Source organism: Rana temporaria, chromosome 5 (genome assembly GCF_905171775.1).
Source record: "Rana temporaria chromosome 5, aRanTem1.1, whole genome shotgun sequence".
Classification (NCBI taxonomy): domain Eukaryota; kingdom Metazoa; phylum Chordata; class Amphibia; order Anura; family Ranidae; genus Rana; species Rana temporaria.
In genome coordinates this window covers 206075872-206102654 of record NC_053493.1, presented here as the reverse complement: position 1 = coordinate 206102654, position 26783 = coordinate 206075872, and the positions used below count along the sequence as shown (strand labels likewise).

General features: G+C 42.2%; 1 protein-coding gene across 1 annotated transcript in view; it reads left to right on the top strand.

Moving 5' to 3' along the window:
• The first annotated feature begins 683 nt into the window (after nucleotides 1–683).
• TMEFF1 (transmembrane protein with EGF like and two follistatin like domains 1) overlaps nucleotides 684–26783 on the top strand; it is a 270614-nt gene continuing 244514 nt past the window's right edge. Inside the window, exon 1 of the mRNA XM_040353509.1 lies at nucleotides 684–1366. Coding sequence (XP_040209443.1) covers nucleotides 1210–1366 — 157 coding nt within the window. The 5' untranslated portion in view covers nucleotides 684–1209. The remainder of the gene's footprint in view (nucleotides 1367–26783) is intronic.

Below are 26783 nucleotides of genomic sequence, written 5' to 3'. Positions count from 1 at the left end.
CCATTGCTCACTTACCCAATGCCAGCAACATGCATGTTCCCGCGCGGTACCTCTCTCTCTCTTCCTGTCCAGCCTCTGAATGACATCATGTCAGAGGCGGGGACTAGAAATAATCTGTCGGGTGCGGTGGAATGGAAATCTACTTTGCTGAATGTAGGAGTGCAGGGATCGTTCCAGCACTCGGCACCTCGCTGCAGCTCTGTGCAGGGTTTGACTTCGGCAGTGATCTGTTACTGTGTACGGATGTGCATGCCATGTTGATCTGCCATCGGGCACAGTTAAGCCTGCACTGCACGCACTGTCATCTCTTCACGCCCCCCCCCCCCTCTGCCTTGGTGTCACCCGGGTGCAACAACCCCCCCCCCCCCTCGCTAGCAACGCCACAGAGGAGGAGGGTGTCGCATACCTCATACAGGCCAGGCTGGACTCTGATCGGCTCGGGCGGCTCGGCTAGTCCTGCAAAGGGAACGCGCGTTCCTGCTGTAAAAATAGTGCAGGGACGTCGTTCCCACGCGTTCCCGCAGGACTCGAGCCCTGATCCTCTCCATCCAAAGACATAAAGGAAAGTTGCCAGTCCTGGCAGAGGATGGTGAGGGTTCGCTTGTACTGGAGGTTGAATAGCAGAGAAGGAGTCACGTGGTGCTGATTCTTCTTCTTCTCCTCCTCCCCCTCCCGATCTACTCACTCCCTTTGTTGTTGCCAGCAGACACACGTATTGCACCCATCTCGTGGCTGGTGACAGGCTGTGTGCCTCCTGAACAATACCCCGAGCACAGGCAGTGAAGGGGCAATCAGTGCAGAGCAGGAGGAAGGGAGGAGCCAGCACACACACACTGGGCTCCACCAGCCTTCACTTCCTTTATTGGTGGCATGGCTCTGAGGATGGATGGCATCCTCCTGTTCAGGCATACAGTCCTCTTCTACTGAATGCAGCTGATGAGCCCACACACTGCCCTACATGACCATTATTGATGCTGCTCATTGGACATCCCTGGTCTATCCTGTACTTGTGTGGAGTGAGAACACAGCCATAGCAGCAGCAGCAGCAGGAGTGACAGGGAATGAATAGGAAGTGGTGTGTGCTGGAGAATCCACAGAGGAGCCTGGCTTGTGCTCTGTGCTCTTCTTATTGATGCTCCTGGCCTGCTGGAGCAAGTCCTCACCCTTCTCACCCCAGCCTCTTGTCTCACCAGCATCCTGCTTCACATCATGGAAGGATTGCATCCTGCTTCCAGGCTGCTGGGACCCCTGGCTTTTTGGTCCACCTCCTCGGTGCTTGTCTTCTTAGCCTTCTCCGGCGTCCAGGCGTCCAACCAGCTGCCCAGCGAGTGCCACAATGGCAAAGGAAAGGGGATCAACTGCTCAGGTAATAGATACCAAAAAAGATCTACCTATCTATTTATCTATCGACACACTCACAGTAATATATATATATATATATATGTATACAGTATATAACGAAAGAATATATATATACAGTATATAACGAAAGAATATATATATATACAGTATATAAAACAAAAACAATCTATGTATCTATATATGTATAGATAGCTATATAAATATAGCTATCTATATATATATATATATATATATATACACACACACACATACATACACAATATATACATATATATATATATATATATATATATATATATATATATATATATATATATACACACACATACATACACAATATATATATATATGTGTGTATGTATACACACAATTTTTTTAAATACATATATATATATATATATATATATATATAAAAGATTATACAGTATATAATATACACACATATATACAGTACATATATGTATAATACACACATATATACATGTATGAGCTGCCCATTTTGTGCATGTTTCCGTATGGACATAATGGGAATATACACGCCTACCTATAATATAATATGATATCCTCATTACATACTCCATAGCATTCATTAGATGTGTACCTCCTATGGAACTGATTTTTACTAACTAGATTGACGTGTCAATATTTTATATACCATTTAAAAAAAAAATAAGTATTATTATACAGGATTTATATAGTGACAACAGTTTATACAACACCTTACATAGCGTAAATTATAGTCGCAAGTCTTATAAAATAGAAACCAGGATGCACATGTATATAGTGTATTCTGTCCAAGCGATTGTGGATTTCTGTATTTCTGTACACGTTTTCATTGGTTAAGTCGTAATGTGAATGCTATTTCCAGTATCCCCTTAAAAAAAAAAAAAAAAAAATTGTATATGAATGGGTGATCTAACAAAGAACGGCAGGCCACCTCGTAAGACAATGCTATTGTTTTAGTATATTCCTGTGTCGGCGGTGTACTGTGAACAAAAGGATGTGCAAGTCGTCCTATGCTGTTCCAGTGTGTAGGCAGATGATCCATCAGAGCCTGGACCCTGGCAGGTGGATGGCAGTAGTCATTAATAAACACACCGCACCCCTTGTTGTATTTGTGCTGGGGTGTTCCTGCGTTTTTGAGTGGCTTTCCTGCAGATCTCGGTCGCTAGGAAGTGGCGAAACGAGCGCAGATTGTACCATGTGACCCGGGCCCTAAGGACGGGAATTGACACAGAAAGATGATTGTGGTGGGCAGATGAAATAAATAAATAAAGCCTTGGCAGCTGCTCCACTCATGCACAAAGTCCCGCTTGCATTCAGCCTGTGAGCACATCAGTAGCTCTTGCCTAGCCGGACACTCCAGCTTTTATGTCAGTTCATGAAAGGATAACATTGCGTTTGAGAATCATTCCTGTATTTCCATATTTATTAGGCTGGCTATGCTTTTCGATGACTCCAGTCTGGCCGATGTATACTTAATATGAAGTTTTGGCCGGGCTCATTTATTCACGTTGGGTTAATTTATTTCCATCCCCTAAGGGACGCTCAACAATGGCATAATAAAGGCAGCGTATGCTAATCACTCATCATGGTGTATTTCTGTATCGGCCTCATGGCTAAAAGGCTTAACTCGATAAATATATATTAACGCAGCGACATAGAATTCGCTCTAATTGATTGATGCAATCAAATAAATACAGTGTTTGTTTGCATGGCGCTTACCCGTTATTTTATTCCAAGCCAAGTCCATTGGCTGTATAGATGATGTTTGTCTGTTTCTGGTTTAATATATTGGTAATTCTGTCATGTGCTATGTAATGGTGGCGATTTTTTGTTATGCGATCCTATTCTCAATCAATTTACTGATCAAAAAGATTGTTTGATGCATCATAAACATTTAACATAACAATCATCTACTTTCTTACAATTGGATTTTCTAGAGCAGGTTTTGCTTAAAATTGATCGATAACACAGCATGCGCTTTTTCAATACTTCATAGATTCGATCATGTTGTCCAATTCTGTGTAGAATCATTCGATCAGATCATTACTTGTATGACCCGCCTATGGATACACGTTCAAGAGGCGTTAAAGGGGGCACAATATATACCCTCCTGCCAAAGTAGTCATCGTGTTGTATGAATTACTGGCCTACTGTGAGCTTTTTGTCCTTGTTTTTGCCATGAGGTGAATGATAACAGATAATAATGTTTGATTATTATTTTGCATAATACTTGACTTGATAAAATTGCTTAGGAATTGGATCCAGCTGTTTCGGTATGATTGACGCGTCCTATTTTCTTTTGTGATGCAATTAGGTTTGTGAAGAGAAAGGTTAACAGGTTAGTGTGTTCTTGTTATTAACAGTGGGCTTTAACGAGGTATATAGGTCACTTGAACACACTGTTTTACCAAGATCAATTTTCCCCGTATCCTGCTGTGAAGACTTGGAGATGTGTCTTCTTTTAAGATTGGCACCTCTTTCAGGGTGAAGGTAGTCCCAGCATGAATTAACGTCGCAGTCAGAGGTTGGAAAAACCAATCCTCGAGGAGCATTTCTATGTTTTATAACTGTATTAGCGGCCCAGCAATCGTAATTTAAATAGGAAAAAGAAAGAATCAATGATTATCTCACCTGTGTTTAACGAGAACACTGAACACCTGTAACGAGCTTGTCATGGGTTGTTGTGAATTGCAAAATCAAAGCACTAACTTAATTGCGCTGTCTCAAATACTGGAATACACCAATACATCCAATGCCTTTGTAGCTGATTTATTCCCTCATCTCTGACGCCCATGTCTCGCAGTTAACCCTTGCCAGTCCAGGCTTATATAATATTTTTTGATAGCTATCTTCGATTAGATCAATCAAATGCTCTGTCCAGCATTATATAAAGTTGATTATTTACCGTATATACTCGAGTATAAGCCGAGGTACCTAATTTTACCACAAAAAAATGGGAAATCTTATTGACTTGAGTATAAGTCGAGGGTGAGAATGCAGCAGCCACTGTAAGGCTTTGTACACACGGTGGGACCAAACCGATGTGACTGGTCCGTCGGACCGTTTTCATCGGTTCACCTCTGAAGTGGCCGTACGGCCTGATATGTGTACACACCGTCAGTCCAAAATCCGATCGGGTCAGAACGCGGTGACGTCAAACACACAACGTGCTGAATAAAACGAAGTTCAATGCTTCCAAGCATGCGTCGACTTGATTCTGAGCATGCGCAGGTTTTGAACCAATGCTTTTCTGTACTAACCATCGGTTTGGTCCGATGGGGCAGCGGTCCATCGGTTCGGTTTTGAAGCATGTTTTAAAATTTTGGACCGAAGGAAAACAGACCGATGGCCTATAAATACGGCTTCGGTTCATTCTCATCGGTTCGGTCTGACCGTGTGTACGGGGCCTAACAGGAAAAGAGGGTCAACAGCCCATTTACACGCCTCACTATGCCCATTGCAACCTCACTGTGCCAACCTCACTGTGCCCATTGCAACCTCGCTGAGCCAATTGTCACTGTGCCCATCGTCACTGCACCCGTCGTCACTGTGCCCATTGTCACTGTGCCCGTCATCACTGTGCCCGTCATCACTGTGCCTGAAATTGAAGAAATTGAGAGGCTGCGGGCGTCCATGTTTAAAATTTGCGGTCTCCTCCTGGTCCCTTTCGTGATAGGCAGCTGGCACAGTTCTGCCTATCACGGACATTCTCTAATCCTCGGACTCAGTTTCCCAGCAGACACTGTGTTCAGTGTTCCGCCAATCACGGACATCCAAGGATGAGAAGGTGTCCGTGATTGGCGGAACACTAAACACAGTGTCTGCTGGGATGGGTGAGGATGAAAGAACGTTTGTGATAGGCGTTTCTCAGCAGACAGAGTTTCGCCTATCAACGGAAGGGACAAGAGGAGACCGAGTTTTAAACGATGGACGCCCACGGCCTCTCAATATTTCCAGGTACGCTGACTCAAGTGTAAGCCGAGGGGGGCATTTTCAGCCCAAAAAAAAGGGCTAAAAATCTTTGCTTATACTCGAGTATATACGGTACCTATTTTTAGGCATTACAGTAAAACCTGGGTTTGAGAGTAACTTGATTTGAGAGCGTTTTGCAAGACAAGGAAACTATTTTAATAAATTTCGACTTGATATACAAGCGATGTCTTGATATACAAGTACCGTCATGTCACAACCGAGTATAAAAGAGAAGAGAGGCGCCTCTAAGTGTAGCAATATGGTTACATTTAATGAAGGTACAACATTTAGCAACATATTGCTACACTTAGGCTCCTTTCACACTGGGGCGGGAGGTGCGGTGGTGGTAAAGCGCCGTTGTCTTTAGCGACGCTTTACCGTTGGAATTGCGGCGGTATTCGTCCGCTAGCGGTGCGGTTTTACCCTCCGTTAGCAGCCGAAAAAAGGGTTAATACCACCCACAATGCACCTCTGCAGAGGCGCATTGCCGGTGGTATAGCCCCGGTTTCCCATTGCTTCCAATGTGAAGGAGCGGTAAACACCCAGCTCCTTCAACGCTCTAAAGATGCTGCTAGCAGGACTTTTGGAACGGTGAAAGCCCTCAGGCTTTCACACTGGAGAAACAGCAGCCGCTGTTTCAGGTCGGTTTGCAGGTGCTATTTTTAGCACAATAGCGCCTGCAAACCGCCCCAGTGTGAAAGGGGTCTTAAGGCCCGTACACACGATCGGATATTCCGATAACAGTTGTGTGATGGACATGTTTTGGATAATCCGACCGTCTGTATGCTGCATCGGACAATTCTTGTTGGAATTTCCAACAACCATGCTCTCAAATTGTCCAACAACAACTGTGTTCCGTTGGATTATCCAATCGTGTGTACATAAATCAGTCGGACTAAATTCAAAAGTACAAACACGCATGCTCTGAACCAATGCTAACCATCAGACAACATAAGCAGAAGTTGCCCAAAGGGTGGTGCTAAAGAGCTGAAAAACCACGTCATTTTGTGTATGTTGGCTGAAAATGTTCTGCTATCTGTATGCAGAACAAGTTCACAGCCAACGCCCTTCGGACAAAATTCCATGGATTTGTCCGATGGAAGTCCGATCGTGTGTATTAGGCTTTTAGAGACGCCTCTCTTCTCTTTTATACTCTGTAGCTCCTGCTGGATTTTGCTTCTAACCCCCTTGTGGAGGTTGCCATTTGTGGATGGACATTTTATGGTTACACAAGCTATCACATTGCTATAATCTTTTTATATGGACTATAAACTGAAGGACCTATGAATAAATGGTTGTGGAATGAATCACTTGAGTTTTCATTATTTCTTATGGGGAAATTCGCTTTGATATACAAGTGCTTTGGATTACAAGCATGTTTCTGGAACGAATTATGCTCGCAAACTATTTTAAAAGATAAACATTGGAGGGCTAGAATGCTGGTATAGTTCAAGGTAATCACACTGGGATGGGGAATCAAAACTGGAGAAGACAGAATCTGGAGTAGTTGTGCATGGCTGCCAATCAGCTTCTATCTTCAGCTTGTTCTGTAAGGCTTATCATATCACATCCAATGTCTGTGCGATGAAAATTCAGCCATCCAGTTTGTACAGCGGAATTTGCATTGCATTTTGGACCAACATGGTACAGGACCCTTTTTTTGGTCCTTCAGTTTATAAGCCAATCAGCTTCTATCTTCAGCTTGTTCTGTAAGGCTCATCATATCACATCCAACGCTTGAGAGATCGTGTGACTGGACCGGAGTGATTTCAGAATAGGTAACTATACATATCTTTCCTATGATAGAATAGGCTGATAATGGGGGTTTTAGTAGATTTAAGGGATCATTTCACCATTAAAGAAAAAATAATAAATGCACTTTTTTTTTGCAGGTAAAAGTCTGGAGCCTGGAAAGCATTGCACAAGCGATCAGCAGATCATTGGCGCCATGCAGGACTCCTGCAGACTGTCACTGTAAGCTGTCTGCTCATGCATCGTACCAGCAGGCTGTTTCACACTGGTGGAGGAATCAATGAACTACCACAGCGCTCAACAGTGCCATGGTAGTTCATTAAGGACTACTGGTCGACAGGTGCACAGAACTCTGTGAATGAATGATGCGGCCATAAGGGTGGAGCTCCACACAGCCTTGCTCTTTTCTAAAAGTGACAGCTAGTACAGGGGACTTCTCCCCATACAGCTATCACACAGAGGCAGCTGATCCCCGATCAGCTGCAGGAGTGGAAACATGTTACCTGTTCCACCCTAAAAACAGGGGGAACATGTAACATGTTCCCAGAAGTGAACTTATTTAGGTTTTGACTTGCCTTCCACTTTAAAGTGTAAACCTAAATCATGAAATTTGACCTAAGCACATATATCTGTAGTGTTTTCCTGTCTCTCTCCAAAGCCCTGAGTCCAGTGTCTTTCTGCTGTTTCATTCTTCTGTTATTAGCATGATAACTTCTGAGAAGTTCTCCGACAACCAAAAAAAAAAAAAAAAAAACAGCCTGAAATTTGTGTCGGTAAGGGTGCTATAAATAGATTAGCAGAGAGCTTGTCTCATCACAGCACTGCTCTGCATGTTTCTTTCGTCTTCTGCCTATGTGAGGAAGGGGGGGGGGTGCCTTTCCTCCAATCAGCTGTCACACAGTGTATAAAAAGACTACACTTCTACTGCTGAACAGGAAGAAAAAATCTTATGCACTTTCTAAAGAATATAGCAAGTTGAAGACAGCAGAAATACATGTAAAACTTGTAGGAGGATTTGTTTCATCTCTGTGTATCATCTGAGGCTGTTCACTTCACTGGGTATATGTGATATGTGGTATATGGGTTTACATCCACTTTAAGGATTTATAAGCTGCAATATAATAAATGATTGTTTTTGGGTTTGGTACAGCTTTAAAATGTATTTAGACTTTTACATTCAAACATGCTTGCTGTACCAGGGACTATAGTACTGCATAGTACATACAGCGTAAAAAGCAAATAATGTTGATAAATATAAAGCATTCATAGACATATTTAACCTAGTCTTGTAATGCTTACCCTAAAGTGGGCCTTGACTTCCATATTCTAAATACCTTTTGTGCTATATTACATTACATTACATAAGCAGTTTTTACATTTTTTCATTCTTCCTTCATTGTCTACGGTACAATGCTTCTAATAATATAATAAATATAAAAAAAAAAATTCTGTAGAGGGCATCTTTGTATAAAACAGAGTCAATCAACCTCCCTGATTAACAAGGGATGACATTAAAACCTCAGCCACATAGAAAGTATATTGTTTTCTATCAGACAGTCTTCTCTGTTAGATGCTGAAAGAGAACAACAGTTATGGTGGCTCAGAATTCATAGATTGTTTAGCCCACTTGGGCGGGCAGTATTGAGCTTCTCTGGCAGTCAGGCCTCGTACACACGACCACGTTTTTCGGTAAAAACCAGCAAGAAACTTGCTGGGATTTTTTTTTGCAGAGGAAACCGGTCGTGTGTACATTTTTCAACGAGGAAACTGTCGAGGATCCCGTCGAGCCAAAAAGAGAGCATGTCTTCTTTTTCCTCTACGGGAATGGAGAAACTTGCCTTGTAGAGTTCCTCGACAGCCTAACAAGGAACTCGACGAGGAAAACCATGTGTTTCGCCCGTCGAGTTCCTCGGTCGTGTGTACGAGGCTTCAGAGAGACGTTTTATTGTCAAGGCATGCTTTCTATCTTGTTTTTAAAGCCTTGCACCTTTCCTGCTATGCCCTACCCTCTTTTCCTCTGATGTGTTGTAGCTGGGGCAAAATGCAGCATGTCTGTTGGATACCCAATGCAAATTGTTGGAGTGAACTGGCCTTCCTGTCCACTGCTTCTTTTTGTATTTTTTTCACAGGTGGGAAAAACAACTTTTTCCTTTTCCCACCCACCCTTATATTAAAACCCAGAGCCACGGAATCCTGCAATCAGGTGAGAAGGAAGATGCTGAACACCATCACAGAAAAAAGAAGGGGGGAAACTATAATGCATATGGAATTCAACATAACCAGCTATATAGGAATCTGTACATTAAGGGCAAGCAAGAAAGAGATTCCCACCCTCACCAGCCACCAAATAGTTATCTAAACATAGTAGAGTTTAAGGATTCACGCTGCTCTAAAATATGAAATACGCTATCTAGATCAGGGGTCTCCAAACATTCTAAACAAAGGGCCGGTTTATTGTGCTTCAGACTCTTGGAGGGCCAGACCTTGGCCAGCGGGAGTGGAAATTTTTCTGGCATTATTTTTAGTAAACATCTGGTATTAGGGGAAGGAATAGTGCCCCATTGCTGGTATTATAGGGAGGAATAGTGCTCTATTAGTTGTGTCAGTGGGAGAAATGGTGCTCCATTGTTGGTGTCAGATGGCAGAATAGTGTCTCGTATCAGTGGGAGGGAAAGTGCCCCAAGGGCCGGATGAAGGCAAGTAAATGGCCGCATCTGGCCCTCGGGCCGCAGTTTGGAGACCACTGATCTAGATGATCTGATAAGACTAATGGATGACACAGGGATAACTACTAAATTCACTCGAAGAGAAGTCAGTGACATGGTGGTAAGATCAGATATTGCTCCAATTTAAGGGGACAGCTTCTCCAATTATAAACTAGGTTCTTTCTAAGCAGGGTATTGTTTACAGAAGCTATCCACAGTTTGAGATCAGGTGGAGAATGAGCTCTCCAAGGTTGCGCAGTAAGTTTACACCACTTAAAAAAAGTAAATATAATTGGTATCAGTGTAACATTGATAAGAAAGACTTTTTATTGTGTGCAATACATAATTTAAGTATCAAAAGAGCTGTGGGCACTTCCACAGCATGTATTTCCGTCTCCTATAGCCCTTCCTCACCTTAAACAGTCAGAATTTCATCTGTGACCATATATGTAGAGATGTGGTGGGGTGTAGTAGGTTCTGTGTTTTTGACATATGACTAATAGATCCTCTAAAATAGATGTCCAATGGGGGGGGCGGGATATCCCCGAAATACCTGTTGGGGTGCCCATACCATGGAATTGTTATAAAGACGCAGGATATAATGAGAAGCCTAACACGGTTGGTCTACTTCATAAAGTAATTATTGATCTCACAACCACGTTATCAGATTTTGAAAATAAATATAATAGAGGTTTATACTTTGGCTCAACTGAGTGGGAGGTGGATTTTTCTGTACTGTGAAAACTTGAATAAAAACTATTGAAACATAAAATAGATGTTCAAATGTCCAGGTCCTTTAACATAGATGTCCAGTCAATGCGTCCAGGTCCTCCTCTTTTGCCTTGCAAAGCAATTGGCTCCATGCATTAAGTGACCTTTTGTGGTATATGTCGGAGCTCAAGTAGGGGAGCCTTGTGTGATCTCAAAGAAAATGTCCTAGACTTTACCCTCGTACACACAGTGCGATTGTTGGCCAACCGAGCGTCTTATTTTTGCCAAAAGGGCATGTGCCAGGATTTTGTCTTGCATACTAACCATATAATTGTCGTGCCTCAAACACGAAGGTAGTGACGTACAACGAGGAATTTCAGCTCTTGTGTGCCACACTTTAGGCCCCTTCTGCTAATTTTCTGTTTGGTTAGCATTGTTTCCTGAGCATGCATGTTTGTACTTTCGACTTTTGTGTGATGGATTTGTGTACTGACCATTCGAAAATCTGATGTCAAGCTGTTGTCTGACGAAAATTTACTAGCCTGCCATCCAACATTTGTTGGCTGAAAATTGGCCAATTGTCAAAAGGAGCATACTGATAGTAAGATTTTAGGACAACAGTCTGTCAACAGACAATCCCCTGCCAACAATTGTACCATGTGTACGAGGCTTAAAGGGGTTGTAAAGGTAAAATGTTTTTTTCATAAATAGCTTCCTTTACCTTAGTGCAGTCCTACTTCACTTACCTCATCCTTCGATTTTGCTTTTAAATGTCCTTATTTCTTCTGTCTGTAACTCCACACAGTAATGCAAGGCTTTCTCCCTGGTGTGTCGTGTCGTGCTCGCCCCCTCCCTTGAGGGGGGAGGGGGCGAGCAGGAGAGTCAGGATGCTCTCTACGTTGCAGATAGAGAAAGGAGCTGTGTGTTAGTGGGCATCCTGACTCTCCTGCTCGCCCCCTCAAGGGAGGGGGCAAGCACGACACTCCACACCAGGGAGAAAGCCTTGCATTACTGTGTGGAGTTACAGACAGAAGAACAGGAAGTGGGGATTTCTCAGAAGAAATAGGGACATTTAAAAGCAAAATCGAAGGATGAGGTAAGTGAAGGAGGACTGCACTAAGGTAAAGGAAGCTATTTAGGGAAACAAATGTTTACCTTTACAACCCCTATAAGATGAGAGCACGTGTCTCAACTGAAGGGAGCAAAAGTATATTTTTTTGCAGGAGGTGAAATTCCTCCCTGAGGCCTCGTACACACGACCGAGTTTCTTGGCAAAAACCAGCAAGAACTTTGCTGGGAGATATTTTTTTGCCGAGGAAACCGGTCGTGTGTACATTTTCGTCAAGGAAACTGTCGAGAACCTCGACGAGCCAAAAAGAGAGCAAGTTCTCTATTTCCTCGACGGGAGTATGATTTGGCTCGTCGAGTTTCTGGTCGGGCTGGTTTTCGACGAGAAACTCGAACGCCTGTATGCTAAGAAACCCGCGCTTGCTCAGATTAAAGTATGAGACAGGAGTAAAAGTAGCATTTGTAATGGAGATAGCACATTTTTAAAGCTGTAACAGACTGAAAAGTGCAAATCGTCTCTTACCAAACTTTTATTTAACATGCAAACACATGAAATTAGCAAAAGCAGCCCCAAGAGTTTAGCCAGTGGAATCGAACTTCCCCTGCCGTTGTATGTGTTGTATGTCACCGCGTTTGGGAACGAGGAGATTTTGGCTTGACTGTGTGTACGCAAAGCAAGCTTGTCGAGTTCTTCGACAAGCCTAGCAAGGAACTCGACGAGGAAAACTATGTGTTTCGCCCGTCAAGTTTCGAGGTCGTGTGTAGGAGGCCCGAGAGTCTGGAAGGATTCAAGGATGGAACCAGGGTATCAATGATGAAAATGGGCAATACTGCTATTTTGCCAGGGGTCAAAATTTTCTAATATCTCACTTTCTGGCAAATTATGGTTATCGCATATGGGAATAAGAGCATAATCATCATAAATTAGCAGGGATCTTAAAAACATCCAAAGTTTATTCAAGAGGGTTAAAGTTGTATGGTCATTACTGTCAATCTAGAGGCATGACCAGTACATATTAATAAGATTGGTATTTTGGGGAGGAAGAAACAGCAGAAGGAGCCAGTTCTGATGATCATGAAATGAGCATTCTGATGAGAGACCAGAGTGATACAGAGATGAGCTTATCAGCCTGCTCCTTCTGCTTTCAATGTCTATTCATGTGCCTGGGTTGGGACAAGACCTATACGTGTTATTGAACTGCAACAGACAAAGTCGGGTCCCCTTCCCTTCCAAACAGGGATGTGCTGTGTGGTAGAGATGTGTAAATTTTAAAACTGGATGAACATGGCAGGCAAAACAGCTACTTTATATTTATTTAATCTGTGTATTAGACTATCTACTTTGAGTTCAACTTTAAAAAAAGTTATTTATGTACAGAGGATTGACCGTATTTGAACAAACATGGCTAAAAATCAAGTTGAACTTCCACAAACCTTGACCCAAGTAATTAAGCTTTTTTTTCTTCTAGCAGCTCTCTTTTCTTCCTGCTCCATCATTCAATCTTAGTAATATGTTAAAGGAGTAATACTTTAGTTAATGCCTTAGTAATTCAGGACCGATACCATTAGTTCCAGAAAGCTGAAATTAATTAGGTATTATACTGCACTTGTGAAAATCACTTTGGAAACAGATCACCAACTGCTAAAAACAACATAAATGTAGCTAAGCCATGTCTATTCCCCCATCTCGATTCAGTGATGTTGCACGAGAGACTCGGCTGTCCAGACTCTCCCTCATTGGATGAGGCAGCAGCAAAGCACCATTGGCTCCCGCTGCTGTCAATCAAAGTTAGTAAGCTTGCTAACATCGCTGGATCGAGATGGGGCTCAGGTAAGTATTAGGGGGGCTGCGGAACACAGAAGTTATTTTTTTTATCTTAATGGATAGAATCCAATGAGAAGAGAGATGGGTGGGGGTGGGGCTGGGCCGTGGCTCTGTGTCTGAATGGACACACAAAGCTGTGGCTTGGCTCGGGTGCCCCCATAGTAGAGCTGCACGATTAATCGTAAAAAAATGGAGATCGCAATTCAATCCCGATCTTAAAAAAGCATTTCCTTGATTCAGTGCAGAGAGTTCTCTGCTCAGGCCGACAGCTGTCAAAAAAAACAACACAAAAAAAACAGGTAGCCTGCCAAGTTTCTCACAACATCGCTAAAGAGAAACATTGTAACATATAGTTCTTTCAGATCAAAGAACCCATTCACACCTCAGCATTTTGTAGCTTAAAACCTGAAGCTCCTAAATGCTGGAGGAGAAAAAAAAAACAATTATTCTCTATGGAGATGGTTCCCATCTCCACTCCATATCACTTGAAGCCAAACGCCTGAAGCTCAAAAAAGTTCAATTTGGGTGTTTTTCTGCTTTTTACATTGGTGATCTTTTGACCTGTACAAAATCATAGCAAAAACGCTGTAAAAATCGCAGTAAAAATGCACACCTTCCTGCCTGAAAATAATTCGCTCAGGTGTGAATGCAGCCAAAGGGATGAACGTCTGTCTGCAAATGAGGTCAGTTTAACCACTTAAAGACTAGTTAAAATCAGTATTTTGTGCTAGATTACTTATAGCCCCCAAACATTACACATATATATATATATATATATATATATATATATATATATATATATATATATATATATATATATATATATACAGGGAGTGAAGAATTATTAGGCAAGTTGTATTTTTGAGGATTAATTTTATTATTGAACAACAACCATGTTCTCAATGAACCCAAAAAACTCATTAATATCAAAGCTGAATATTTTTGGAAGTAGTTTTTAGTTTGTTTTTAGTTTTAGCTATTTAAGGGGGATATCTGTGTGTGCAGGTGACTATTACTGTGCATAATTATTAGGCAACTTAACAAAAAACAAATATATACCCATTTCAATTATTTATTTTTACCAGTGAAACCAATATAACATCTCAACATTCACAAATATACATTTCTGACATTCAAAAACAAAACAAAAACAAATCAGTGACCAATATAGCCACCTTTCTTTGCAAGGACACTCAAAAGCCTGCCATCCATGGATTCTGTCAGTGTTTTGATCTGTTCACCATCAACATTTCGTGCAGCAGCAACCACAGCCTCCCAGACACTGTTCAGAGAGGTGTACTGTTTTCCCTCCTTGTAAATCTCACATTTGATGATGGACCACAGGTTCTCAATGGGGTTCAGATCAGGTGAACAAGGAGGCCATGTCATTAGTTTTTCTTCTTTTATACCCTTTCTTGCCAGCCACGCTGTGGAGTACTTGGACGCGTGTGATGGAGCATTGTCCTGCATGAAAATCATGTTTTTCTTGAAGGATGCAGACTTCTTCCTGTACCACTGCTTGAAGAAGGTGTCTTCCAGAAACTGGCAGTAGGACTGGGAGTTGAGCTTGACTCCATCCTCAACCCGAAAAGGCCCCACAAGCTCATCTTTGATGATACCAGCCCAAACCAGTACTCCACCTCCACCTTGCTGGCGTCTGAGTCGGACTGGAGCTCTCTGCCCTTTACCAATCCAGCCACGGGCCCATCCATCTGGCCCATCAAGACTCACTCTCATTTCAGCAGTCCATGAAACCTTAGAAAAATCAGTCTTGAGATATTTCTTGGCCCAGTCTTGATGTTTCAGCTTGTGTGTCTTGTTCAGTGGTGGTCGTCTTTCAGCCTTTCTTACCTTGGCCATGTCTTGCAGTATTGCACACCTTGTGCTTTTGGGCACTCCAGTGATCTTGCAGCTCTGAAATATGGCCAAACTGGTGGCAAGTGGCATCTTGGCAGCTGCACGCTTGACTTTTCTCAGTTCATGGGCAGTTATTTTGTGCCTTGGTTTTTCCACACGCTTCTTGTGACCCTGTTGACTATTTTGAATGAAACGCTCGATTGTTCGATGATCACGCTTCAGAAGCTTTGCAATTTTAAGAGTGCTGCATCCCTCTGCAAGATATCTCACTATTTTCGACTTTTCTGAGCCTGTCAAGTCCTTCTTTTGACCCATTTTGCCAAAGGAAAGGAAGTTGCCTAATAATTATGCACACCTGATATAGGGTGTTGATGTCATTAGACCACACACCTTCTCATTACAGAGATGCACATCACCTAATATGCTTAATTGGTAGTAGGCTTTCGAGCCTATACAGCTTGGAGTAAGACAACATGCATTAAGAGGATGATGTGGTCAAAATACTAATTTGCCTAATAATTCTGCACTCCCTGTATATATATATATATATATATATATATATATATCTTTTTTTAGCGGAGACCCTAGAGAATAAAATGGCGGTTGTTGCAATATTTTATGTCACACTGTATTTGCACAGCAGTCTTTCAAATTAAATTTTCTTTGGAAAAAATACAAATTTTAATTTTACAAAAACTAAACAGTAAAGTTAGCCCAATTTTTTTTGTTTAATGTGAAAGATGATATTACGTTGCGAGAATCGTGAGAAAAATGTGATCTTTATTCTAAGCAAAAAAATCTTGATTCTCCTTTTAGCCAGAATCGTGCAGCTCTAGCCAGCTGTTTGTTGTGGGGGCACTCGGCAGGAGAGAGGGGCCAGGAGCGCCGAAGAGGGACAGAAGAGGAGGAGCTGCTTTGTGTAAAACCACTACACAGAGCAGGTAAGTATAACATGTTTTTTATTTTTAAAGGAGAAAAAATGAGGCTTTAGACCCCATTCACACCTGAGCGACAAAACGCCCAACGCCGGACGCTTCTGTCGCTCGAGGGGAGAATTCCCATTGCTGTCTATGGAGATGGTTCACATCTCATAGACGCCGAACGCCTGTCGCCTGAAAAAAAGTCCCGGACCCTTTTTTTCAGGCGACATAGGCGTTTTCCCATTGACAGCAATGGGAAGACTTTGAGAGAAAAAAAAAAAAAAGTGAAAGTTTTGTACTCGCGGCAAAATACGCCGCTACACGCGATCGCGGCTGTCGCTCAGATGTGAATGCAGCCTTAGTATCACTTTATGATTCTGACTTCATCATATCTGCCAGTATTTGCGAGTGGACTATGAGCTTGTTTAATATATAGACTTGTAAGTACCCTCTGCTGAATAAATGCAGTGATTTTATACAGTGCTGTACTATCTGGTCTTTTTTGTTTCTTCCTCATGTCACATGCTGCCCTCATTTTATTGCTTAGTTGATTTCGGTCTGGGTTGTGATCTGTGCCACGCTGGTGATCTCCATCCTGTGGATGCTTTCAGTATATGTAAATGCACATGTCCTTGGTTGGTATGAGTCATGTATTTTTGGTAAGAGCCTTTTGACTCTTGATGGTGGCTCACTGGAGTTGGCACATTTGGAGTATTTATCTACAAGTGCAGTGTTTTGTTTTTTCCACTGGACACATGCTTATTGGACTTTTTTCTCACATTATTGCAGGTTTAATTTATTGTCTTTGCAATATTCATGGTGATGTTTATTTGAGAACAAAAGTTGTCTTAGTGCCGGTTCACACTACCGTGACTTAGGATCCGACTTGTGACGCCCCAAGTCGCGCAACATGAGAAATTCAATCGAAGTGAATGAGAGCCGTCTTAATGCACACTACTGAAGTCACTCCGACTTCAGAAAAGGTTCCTGTACTACTTCAAGGTGACTTGTACCCATAGATTTCAGTGGAAGTTGCCTCCAAAGTCGGATCGCATCTTAACTGAAGCAACAGGAAAAGAAAATAGTTTACTCAGGCAAAACCCTCCCTCCCACAGAGCTGATTATTCTGTGATTGGCTACAGCCAAAGTCGCCTGTCCTGGAGGCAACTTTAAGTTGCGTTGGAAGTTGTTCCAAGTCGCGCTGAAGTCGCTCTGAAGTCACCTGTAAGTCGGGTTGCCCCTGTGTGAACCGGCACTTAGGTTGAAAATGTAAAGGGGATGTGCAACAGGATTTTTCTATCAGATTTATTACCTTGTATTTAGGTATAAGTGAGTGCAGTCTCCGTATCACTTTTATTTATTCAAGGTTTGATTCTGTTTTACTGAGCATGGAGTTTCACAAGATTTAACAACTTCTAAATCTGCCTGCAAATGCTCTATATGTTGTTTGTGGAGATCCCACTAGTCTTTCAGAAAGATGGCACGAGTGGGGAAAATAGGTTTTTGTTTCTGTGTTGTAGAAACTGGAAAGCTCATTTAATACGTCTGGGACCTGAGTATTGTGCACCAAGTACAAAATGTCCATTTAAAAAGGTATACGTTTAGATAAGCTGCACAAGAAATGGGGAATCAATTGAATGTCATGTAGATAGGTTAAAAGTAGCTAGCAAAGTATTGTGATTGTGGCACACTCGAGATCATGTTATTGAGAAATGTATCTCCCAGGAACTCAATACTGCTTAGAAAACTCAACACTTAGGGGCCTATTTATAACGGAGAGCAGAAACCACTATCTGCTCTCTGTTGACCACTGCAGGGTTTATTTACAATCTACTTGAATTTTAGACATTTTTTAAAATGCAGACCGTGGTGTGGAGCCTGTAGTGTACTGCAGAGTGTTTGTTGCAAAGAACACTCCGTGATAGAAGAAAGTTGCATAAACCCTAAGCACCTTTGTAAAGCAAATCTGTAGGCTTATGTGGCCATAACATGGCTGTATAATAAACCCCTTAGTAATTTGCAAGAGATTGTAATAAGAATTCATTTGAGCTTCAGGCTTTGCATACATAAATCAAATGCCTTGTACACACGACCGAGGTGTAACGAGTTCCTTGTTAGGCTTGTGGAGAAACTTGACAAGCTTGCTTTGCGTACACACGGTCAAGACCAAATCTCCTTGTTCTCAAACGTGGTGACGTACAACACATACAATGGCAGGGGAAGTTCGATTCCACTGGCACAACCCTTGGGGCTGCTTTTGCTAATCTCATGTTACTGCGTGTTAAGTAAAAGTTTGGTAAGAGACGATTCGCGCTTTTCAGACTGTTACAGCGTGACAAATGTGCTATCTTCATTACAAACGCTACTTTTACCGAAGGTGCACTCCCGTCTCATACTTTATTCTGAGCATGCGTGGGTTTCTTAGCATACACACGGACGTGTTTCTCGTCAAGGAAATTGAGACTCCCGTTGAGGAAAAAGATAACTTGTTCTCTTTTTTTCTCGTCGAGTTCCTCGACAGTTTCCTCGATGAAAAACATACACACGGCTGTTTTCCTCTGCAAAAAAGCTCTGCCACCAAGTTTCTTGATGGATTCTGTCGAGGAAAAACGGTTGTGTGTACGAGGCAAGAGAGGGAGAGTGAAAGGGTTTATTCACATCATATGCAGAGACCTGTGTTTTTATGCATCTGATCAACACACATCTCTGCAGGGGCACATAGAAAATTGTTGTTTTCTATGTGCCTCATTCAAACCACAAGCAAGCAGAGAGGTGGGGAAAATGCAGCATGCCTACATTTTTCTGCACCACATCCAGGTTTACCTTAAATCACCATCCATCTCTGCAACACAGCTCCACTTAAACTACTGTACTGTATTGTATGTCGGATTCTAAGTGTATTTTCATGCTTGACTTGCTTTTGGGCAAAAACTTTGTCAAGATTGGCAATTTAGACTTCATGTTATTAATTTATGAATGAGCTACTTTGCAAAGTTAAAGTGGACCTGAACTTAGAAAGTGAAGATTTGCTATGTTATAGTGAAATCCAGAAATGTGCTAAGCAGTACCCTGAAAATTGACCCTTTGTCTTGAATTTCTTCTAAAAATTGTGGGGCAATTGCATGTTTTGCAGACATACACCCTAAAGTGATATGAAAGTCCTTCTGTAAATAAAATAACAAACATGTCATACTTACACAATCCTCATCTTCTCAGGTCCCTCAATGGCACTCCTGGCCCCTCCCTCCTGTTGAGTGCCCCTAGAGAAAGAAGCTTGTATTGGGGGAACTCAAGCAGGTTCGTTTCCAAGCACAGAGAAGGTTTTTTACCTTCATGCATTCTTAACTTGAGCCTTTAGAACCACTTTAAGTTGAAAAAGGAATTTAAAGAGAGTTTAGACAGTTAAACTATTTTCTAATAAATATTCACGGTGACCCATGTTTAAATCTTGTAGATTTCCATATAGGGTGGGGCAGGGCTGTGGAGTCGGTAGATAAATGTTCCGACTCCGACTCCGACTCCTCAGTTTTATGTACTTCCGACTCCGACTCCGACTCCGACTCCTCTGTATTAATATGCGAATGTATTTTATACATTCCTTGAGGGAAAGAAACGCAACCTACCACAGGACTACTGGCTGGGAAGCCAACAGTCTACTGTATTGCACAGTTTAAGCAAAAGACAAACACAATGAAAACAATCAAGTGGCTGGATAGTAGCAGCAGGCATAAACATCAGGAACAGGATCTTTACCAGTTCAAAAATACAAACCACATTATTTGGTTGTTTTAGAACAAAAACAAAGCTTATCTGTAGGGTTAGGGTTATCTGTAAAACCTAGAAATGGTTTATATTAATCTTGAAATGTAGTTATAGGCTTAGCAAATGCAAATCAATTCAATGTAGAGTTGTAAGGAAGAGAATTGCCTCTGCCAGATCCTCTTTCATAGAGGCTCTTAAAGCGGATGTGCCATGGGAAAAAAATATTAAAAGCCAGCAGCTACAAATACTGCAGCTGCTGACTTTTAATATTAGGACACTTACCTGTCCTGGAGTCCAGCGCCGATCGCAGCAGAGGACGAGCGATCGCTCGTCTCTCTGCTGCTCCCCCCGCCATCCACGCTGAGGGAACTAGGAAGTGAAGCGCTGCGGCTTCACTGCCCGGTTCCCTACGGCGCGAGTCGCGCTGCGCCCGCCGATTGGCTCACACGCTGTGTGCTGGGAGCCGAGTGTTCCCAGCACACAACGGGCGACAGACGGGAAGTCAGAAAAACCCGTCTTTTGCCCGTAGCGTGTGGCCGGAAGTGGGTGCAAATACCTGTCTTTAGACAGGTATCTGCACCCCCCTCCCCCCTGAAAGGTGTCACATGTGACACCGGAGGGGGGGAGGGTTTCCGATCAGCGGGACTTCACTTTAGGGTGGAGAACCGCTTTAACTCAGACTTTATTATTTTTAGGGCTGAAAATAATCTTTTGACACTGACTTGGGTGGGTGGCATTGCCGTGACTATTCTGGCCACATCACTAACGATCTTTGGATAAACAAGGATGGCTTCTTCAACAGTAAGTTTTGATGAGCGATCATACTTTTCAACTTCTTTTAGTGCTTTATAAAACTCCTGTTGGAATTTTTTTATTTGGACACTTACTGGTTCTCTAACATGCGTTCCCTGTAAAAGCAGAACACAACACTATGGAAAGTATAAGTATTGCAGCTCCTAATTGTGCGTTGCGTGCCATATAGTGAAGCACATGAAAAGCATGCTTCTTCACGGTCACTTAACGTGTTCGTTTTGCGGCGGTTACGTGATGCACTGCATGCATTGTTCTTTATTCTTACAGTAGAGAAGTCATTAATTATAACTTTTTGTGAATTGGGACATTTAAACTTGCTTTTTTTTTTTTTTATTCCAATCTAAATTTAGTAGGAGTCGGAGTCGGAGTCGGTGCATTGTTTGCCGACTCCGACTCCAGGTACCCAAAATTTCCCCCGACTCCGACTCCTCGACTCCGACTCCGACTCCACAGCCCTGGGGTGGGGGCAGCATTAGTAAAAAAGCTGGATGAGAACAAGAAAAAAAGTTTGTGTCAGAGAACAAAGCTATAGAAGCTTGGCAACCCGCTAAACAATTACAATATACCCTCTCATGCATGTGCTAGTAATTATGTCACAAACAACAAGAAGTAAGTGGTAAGAAAAGTCATCAGCACACCTAAGGCCTCGTACACACAACCGAGTTTCTCGGCAAAAACCAGCAAGAAACTTGCTGGGAGATATTTTTTGCAGAGGAAAGTTCTCTATTTCCTCGACAGGAATGGAGAAACTTGCCTTGTCGAGTTTCTCGACAGCCTAACAAGGAACTCGACAAGGAAAATTATGTGTTTCGCCCGTCGAGTTCCTCGGTCGTGTGTACGAGGCTTGAGGCTTCATGTACACTACAGCTTCCAGGCTTTGGCATTTTTTTGCCAAAGCTCCTAAACTTAATTCCATAAAAGCCTACATTCTTAAGGTTTACACTTTAATAAATGAGAGAGTGAATAGTCTTTGGCAGTTTATATTATCTGTAGGCCAGTAATGCAGAGATATAAAGTGCTTTGATAGTATTCAGAAAGCAAGTCTGAAGTACCGTGGGTATATAAAAGAATCACTCCCCTTTAAAATAATCACATTTTGTTGCTTTGCAGCCTAAAATTAAGACAGACACAGATTTTATGTTATCCAGCTGGCATTGATAAAGCCTTTGATTTTTTTTGTATCCATCTCCAGAATTATGCCTGTCCACAACTTTACCCCGGAGATCGTTTGACAGTGACTTGCCACCCATAGTTGATTGTTTGCTTCAGTTGCACTGCTAGGGACTGAAATGCTCCAGGAAAGCTTGTTTTATGCTGAGCTAATAAAAATTACCACAGCTCATTGCAGTTGAAAGTCAAATGACTTTGTGTGCCATCGAGAAGGTGATTACCTTAGTTACACCTGATTGAGTTTACAAGTTTTCATTTTTAGGAGGGCTGATCCTTTTTCTAACTCAGTGATTCTGTTTTTGACTTTTTTTTTTCACTTGGATGAGAAAATACAGCTGGGTAAAACAAAAACAGTGTCTGTCTTCACTTCAGGTTTTAAAGCAACACAATGTGATTATTTTAAAGGGGAGTGATTATTCTCTATACCTACTATACCCACTCTATATATGTATGTGTGTATGTACATCTGCATGCTCATCGTCCTCATCGGGGTCTCGACCTGAGTGGGCAAATGCTCACATTCAATGGCATCATACTCACCCGACATGTCGCCCATTGAGCATGTTTGGGATGCTCTGGATTGGCGTATGCGACAGCATTTTCCAGTTCGTGCCGATATCCAGTAACTTTGCACAGCCATTGAAGAGGAATGGGCAAACATTCCACAGGCCACAATCAGCAACCTGATAAACTCAATGCAAAGGATATGCGCTGCACTGCGTGAGGCAAATGGTGGTCACACCAGTTACTGACTATTTTTTGGACCCCCTGACCCCCCAATACAGAAAAACTGCACATTTGTGGTATTTTATTGTAGCCAGCCTAAGGCACACCTGTGCAATAATCATGCTGTCTAATCAGCATCTTGATATTCCACACCTGTGAGGTGGATGGATTATCTCGGCAAAGGAGAAGTGCTCACTAACACAGATTTCGACAGATTTACGAACATCATTTGAGAGAAATAGGCCTTTTGTGTAAATAGAAAAAGTCATAGATCTTTGAGTTTAGCTCGTGATAAATAGGGGCAAACACAAAAGTGTTCCGTTTATAAATTTGCTCGGTGTATATACAGTTAGGTCCATACATATATTTGGACAGAGGCACAATTTTTTTCAGGTATTTACCAAAACATTATCAAGCTATAGTTATATAATGGATATGGGCTGAAAGTACACACTCTCAGGTTTTATATGAGGGCATGTGCATCCAAATCGGGGTAAGAATTTAGGAATCACAGCACTTAAGAATAGCCACCCCCCCTTTTTCAAGGGACCAATAGTAATTGGACAATTGAATCAAAAGCTGTTTCGTGGCCGGGTGTGGGCTACTTCTTCATTATTTCTTCATCAATTAAGCAGGTAAATGGTCTGGAGTTGATTCTAAGTGTGGTATTTGCATTTGAAATCTATTGCTGTGAACCTACATGCGTTCAAAGGAGCTGTCTATGCAAGTGAAACAGGTGTAACGGCTCTTTCACACGGGAGGTCCGTTCAGGTCCGCCTGACAGTTTTTTAGGCGGACCTGAACGGGCGCCCCATGCTCCTCTATGGAGCCACGGATGTCAGCGGTGACATGCCCGCTGACATCCGACCCGCTCCAATCCGCCAAAGTGTGACGATGGAAAAACCTACTTTTCCATCCGTCTGGCGGATCGGATCGGGTGAACACGGACAGACGGTCCGTGTTCATCCGATCCCCCCATAGGGGAGAGAGGAGAAAAGACAGGGCAGTCCCTGCACAGTGTGGGGGGACCTCCCTGTCATCCGCCGGCTCAGCGGGGATCAACGGAGCGATCCCCGCTGAGCAAGTGGAGGTGCACGGGGCGGATCATTAATGATCCGCCCGTGTGAAAGGGGCCTAAGGCTTCAAAAACTAAACAAATCCATCAGAGAGATACTGTATTCATATATATATATATATATATATATATATATATATATATATATATATATATATATATATATATATATATATATATATATACAGCCCTCAAATTTTCCACTCGCCTACTGAGGGCTGAGGGCTGGCGAGGAGCTGAGCTGCCTGGGGGGGGGGGGGCGAGCACTGTCGGCGGGTGGGGTTGATCGGGAGACATTCTCCCAGCACGATGTGGAAGAAGAGTTGCTAGCTGCAGGATACAGGATAATTCAATGCTACAGTACAGTGTAAACCTGTGACTCGCCTACATCATCGGCTATAGCCGCTAGCAATAATCACTGTATTATTCCAGCAGGGATGGCTCCCTGCGACCCCCCACCAGGGGAATCTGCGTTGATAGGGAAAGCAAGCAATTTTCATTCCTGCAACCCGTTGTAGCCTGCCTAAGACAGCAAGTGTGGTACTTGGATCATTAGGTGAAATTAAAGGGGAAAAAAATCCAGAAAAAGAAGACTAATGCAATCACTACATTTAGGAATTTTTAAGCTGCAATATATAACATTTTTGTTTTTGGGTTAAATAGCGCTTTAAAGCTTGCCTTCTGCAGTGGCAATCAAAACTGTGTTTATACTCACCGAAGTCACCTTTTTTCCTCATAGAGTTAGAGAAAGGCTGTTATCTATATATACTACACAGTGACAGGGCTCTGCCACAGCTAGGTGGAGTATATATATATATATTTTTAGCATTTAATGTAATTCAATAAAATGTGATATATTTGTCTATAAACAGTCCATTTATAAAATATTCATTCCAGTGAGAATTTTTTTTTTTTTTTAGCAAAATAAAGATAAAATAGGGCTCCTGAAAACATAGTCATTTATATTTACACTCTAATTTATGTATTTTTTTATTTGTCTTTTCCACAGTCAGCTTTTGCTTAAACTGACATGAGACAAAATGAGACAGTTTCTCCCCCATCAGTGCAGAGTCTTGTCGGAATAAATAGCTTTTTAATCACTTCTTAAGGCTACCGAAAGGGAAATTTACTCTGGTGCTTAGATGCTCTGTGTTTTCCTTGAAAATAGTTTTAAAGGGACAACTGGCTCGGAGCAGTGAGCAATTATTGATTCTCTTTTCCAATGAAGCTTATGTGATTTTTTTTTTGACTAGGAATTCCACAACTGACTGTGGTCCTTTGTTAGGCTGGCTACTAGAATTGCTGTTTTACAGTAGGTCATTAGGTGAGATCACTTGTTGATTGATGATGCTGCCAACAATTGCTGTTCTGTAATATATCTTATTTTATATGTAGTGGATGTGTCATGAGTGTACATCGGATGAACTTTTAATTTAGGTGGGATAGCTCTTCTTCAAGCCACATGCCTGGAAAATTAATTTGTAAAAAAAATTGTTAGTTTAGAAAGCTAAATAAAAGAAAAAGATCAAACCGACATGATGAAAATGAGCTTTTGATCTCCAATGTAATAAATATCATTAGTGGACTTCATTAGCTGAATGCATCATCGAGAGTGAGAACCCTTGTAATTATGCCTTGGAATTCAACACAGATATTCCGACTGTGTGTGGGCCCCATCTGACTTTTTTCCGTCGGAGTTTAGAAATAGAACATGTTTTTTATTTTTCGATGGAAAAAAATTCTATCGGAAATTCCAATCGTCTGTGTGGAACTCCGACGGAGAAAAAAGCATGCAGGCTCGGAAGCATTGAACTTCATTTTTCTCGGCTCGTCGTAGTGTTTTAAGTCACCGCGTTTTGGACGGTCGGAATTTGGTCTGACAGTGTGTATGCAAGACAGCTTGAACAGAATTCAGACGGAAAATTCCATCGGATTTTACCTCATCGGAAATTCAGATCGTGTGTACAGGGCATAACATTTCAGCTTTTGTGGAATTTGCATTCCCAAAGCATGTAAACATAGTAATGCCTTCATTATCCACTTAGTCAACTGGTTCAAGAGCACTCCTTTCCCCACAATATGCAGCTTAGGCAGACTAGTGCAGTAACCGATATGTAGATTTACAGTTTTTAGCAAGTCAACAGTGGAGCCCTCATCTCTCTCCCTATTTGCAGTCATATCTTCTGGCCACTGATATATGTAGGCAACAATGCTACATGACTGTAGCAGGTAGGGCAGAGGTATTTTTGATGTGTAGATTGTGATTGACAACCTGGCTATACCTTGTAATAGGGGCACACAATGGGAGAATAAATAGGTCCAGACATGACCAATGATTTTGTTTATGGAGCATGCAAATGTAGCCAACCTGCCCTAAGCCTAAGGCCCCGTACACACGACCGGTTTACTCGATGGGAGACGTATTCTGCCGAGAAAACCGGTCGTGTGTACACTTTTCTCAGAGGAAACCGACGAGGATCTCGTCGGGCCAAATAGAGAACATGTTCTCTATTTCCTCGTTAGTCAATGGGAAAAGTTAGCTCGCCGAGATCCTCGGCGGCTTCACAAGGAACTCGACGAGCAAAACGATGTGTTTTGCTCGTCGAGTTTCTCGGACGTGTGAACGGGGCCTGATGGTGGTTTAGCTTTTGTTTTTCTATGCTCTGCTTACTGTTTGGTTCTGCCTGCTGCTGGTGAGTGTTCCTGGCAATAGTGTGTGAGGCTACAATAATCAGGGTTATGAATAGTTATCTCCCTGGCCAACCACTAGAAGGTTTACTGCCACTGATGCAGGCTGGAAGAGGGCATACATTTTTTAAAGTGACCTTGAGAAGTCAGTCTTCCCTCAGAATGGACTCAGTTTTATGACTGATCCTCTTTGGCCTGCTACCTAGGGAGGGTAAGCGTGTGATTGGATATAAACCTAGATTTGTGGCCTAGCACCATGCAGGAACTTTAGCCAAATACAGGTACCATAGAAGTTGGGCAAAGGTTTGGTCCTTGGCTGAGGTGTTGTGACCTCTTCCCAAGGGCTAAGAACATTCAGTATTTTCCAGCTG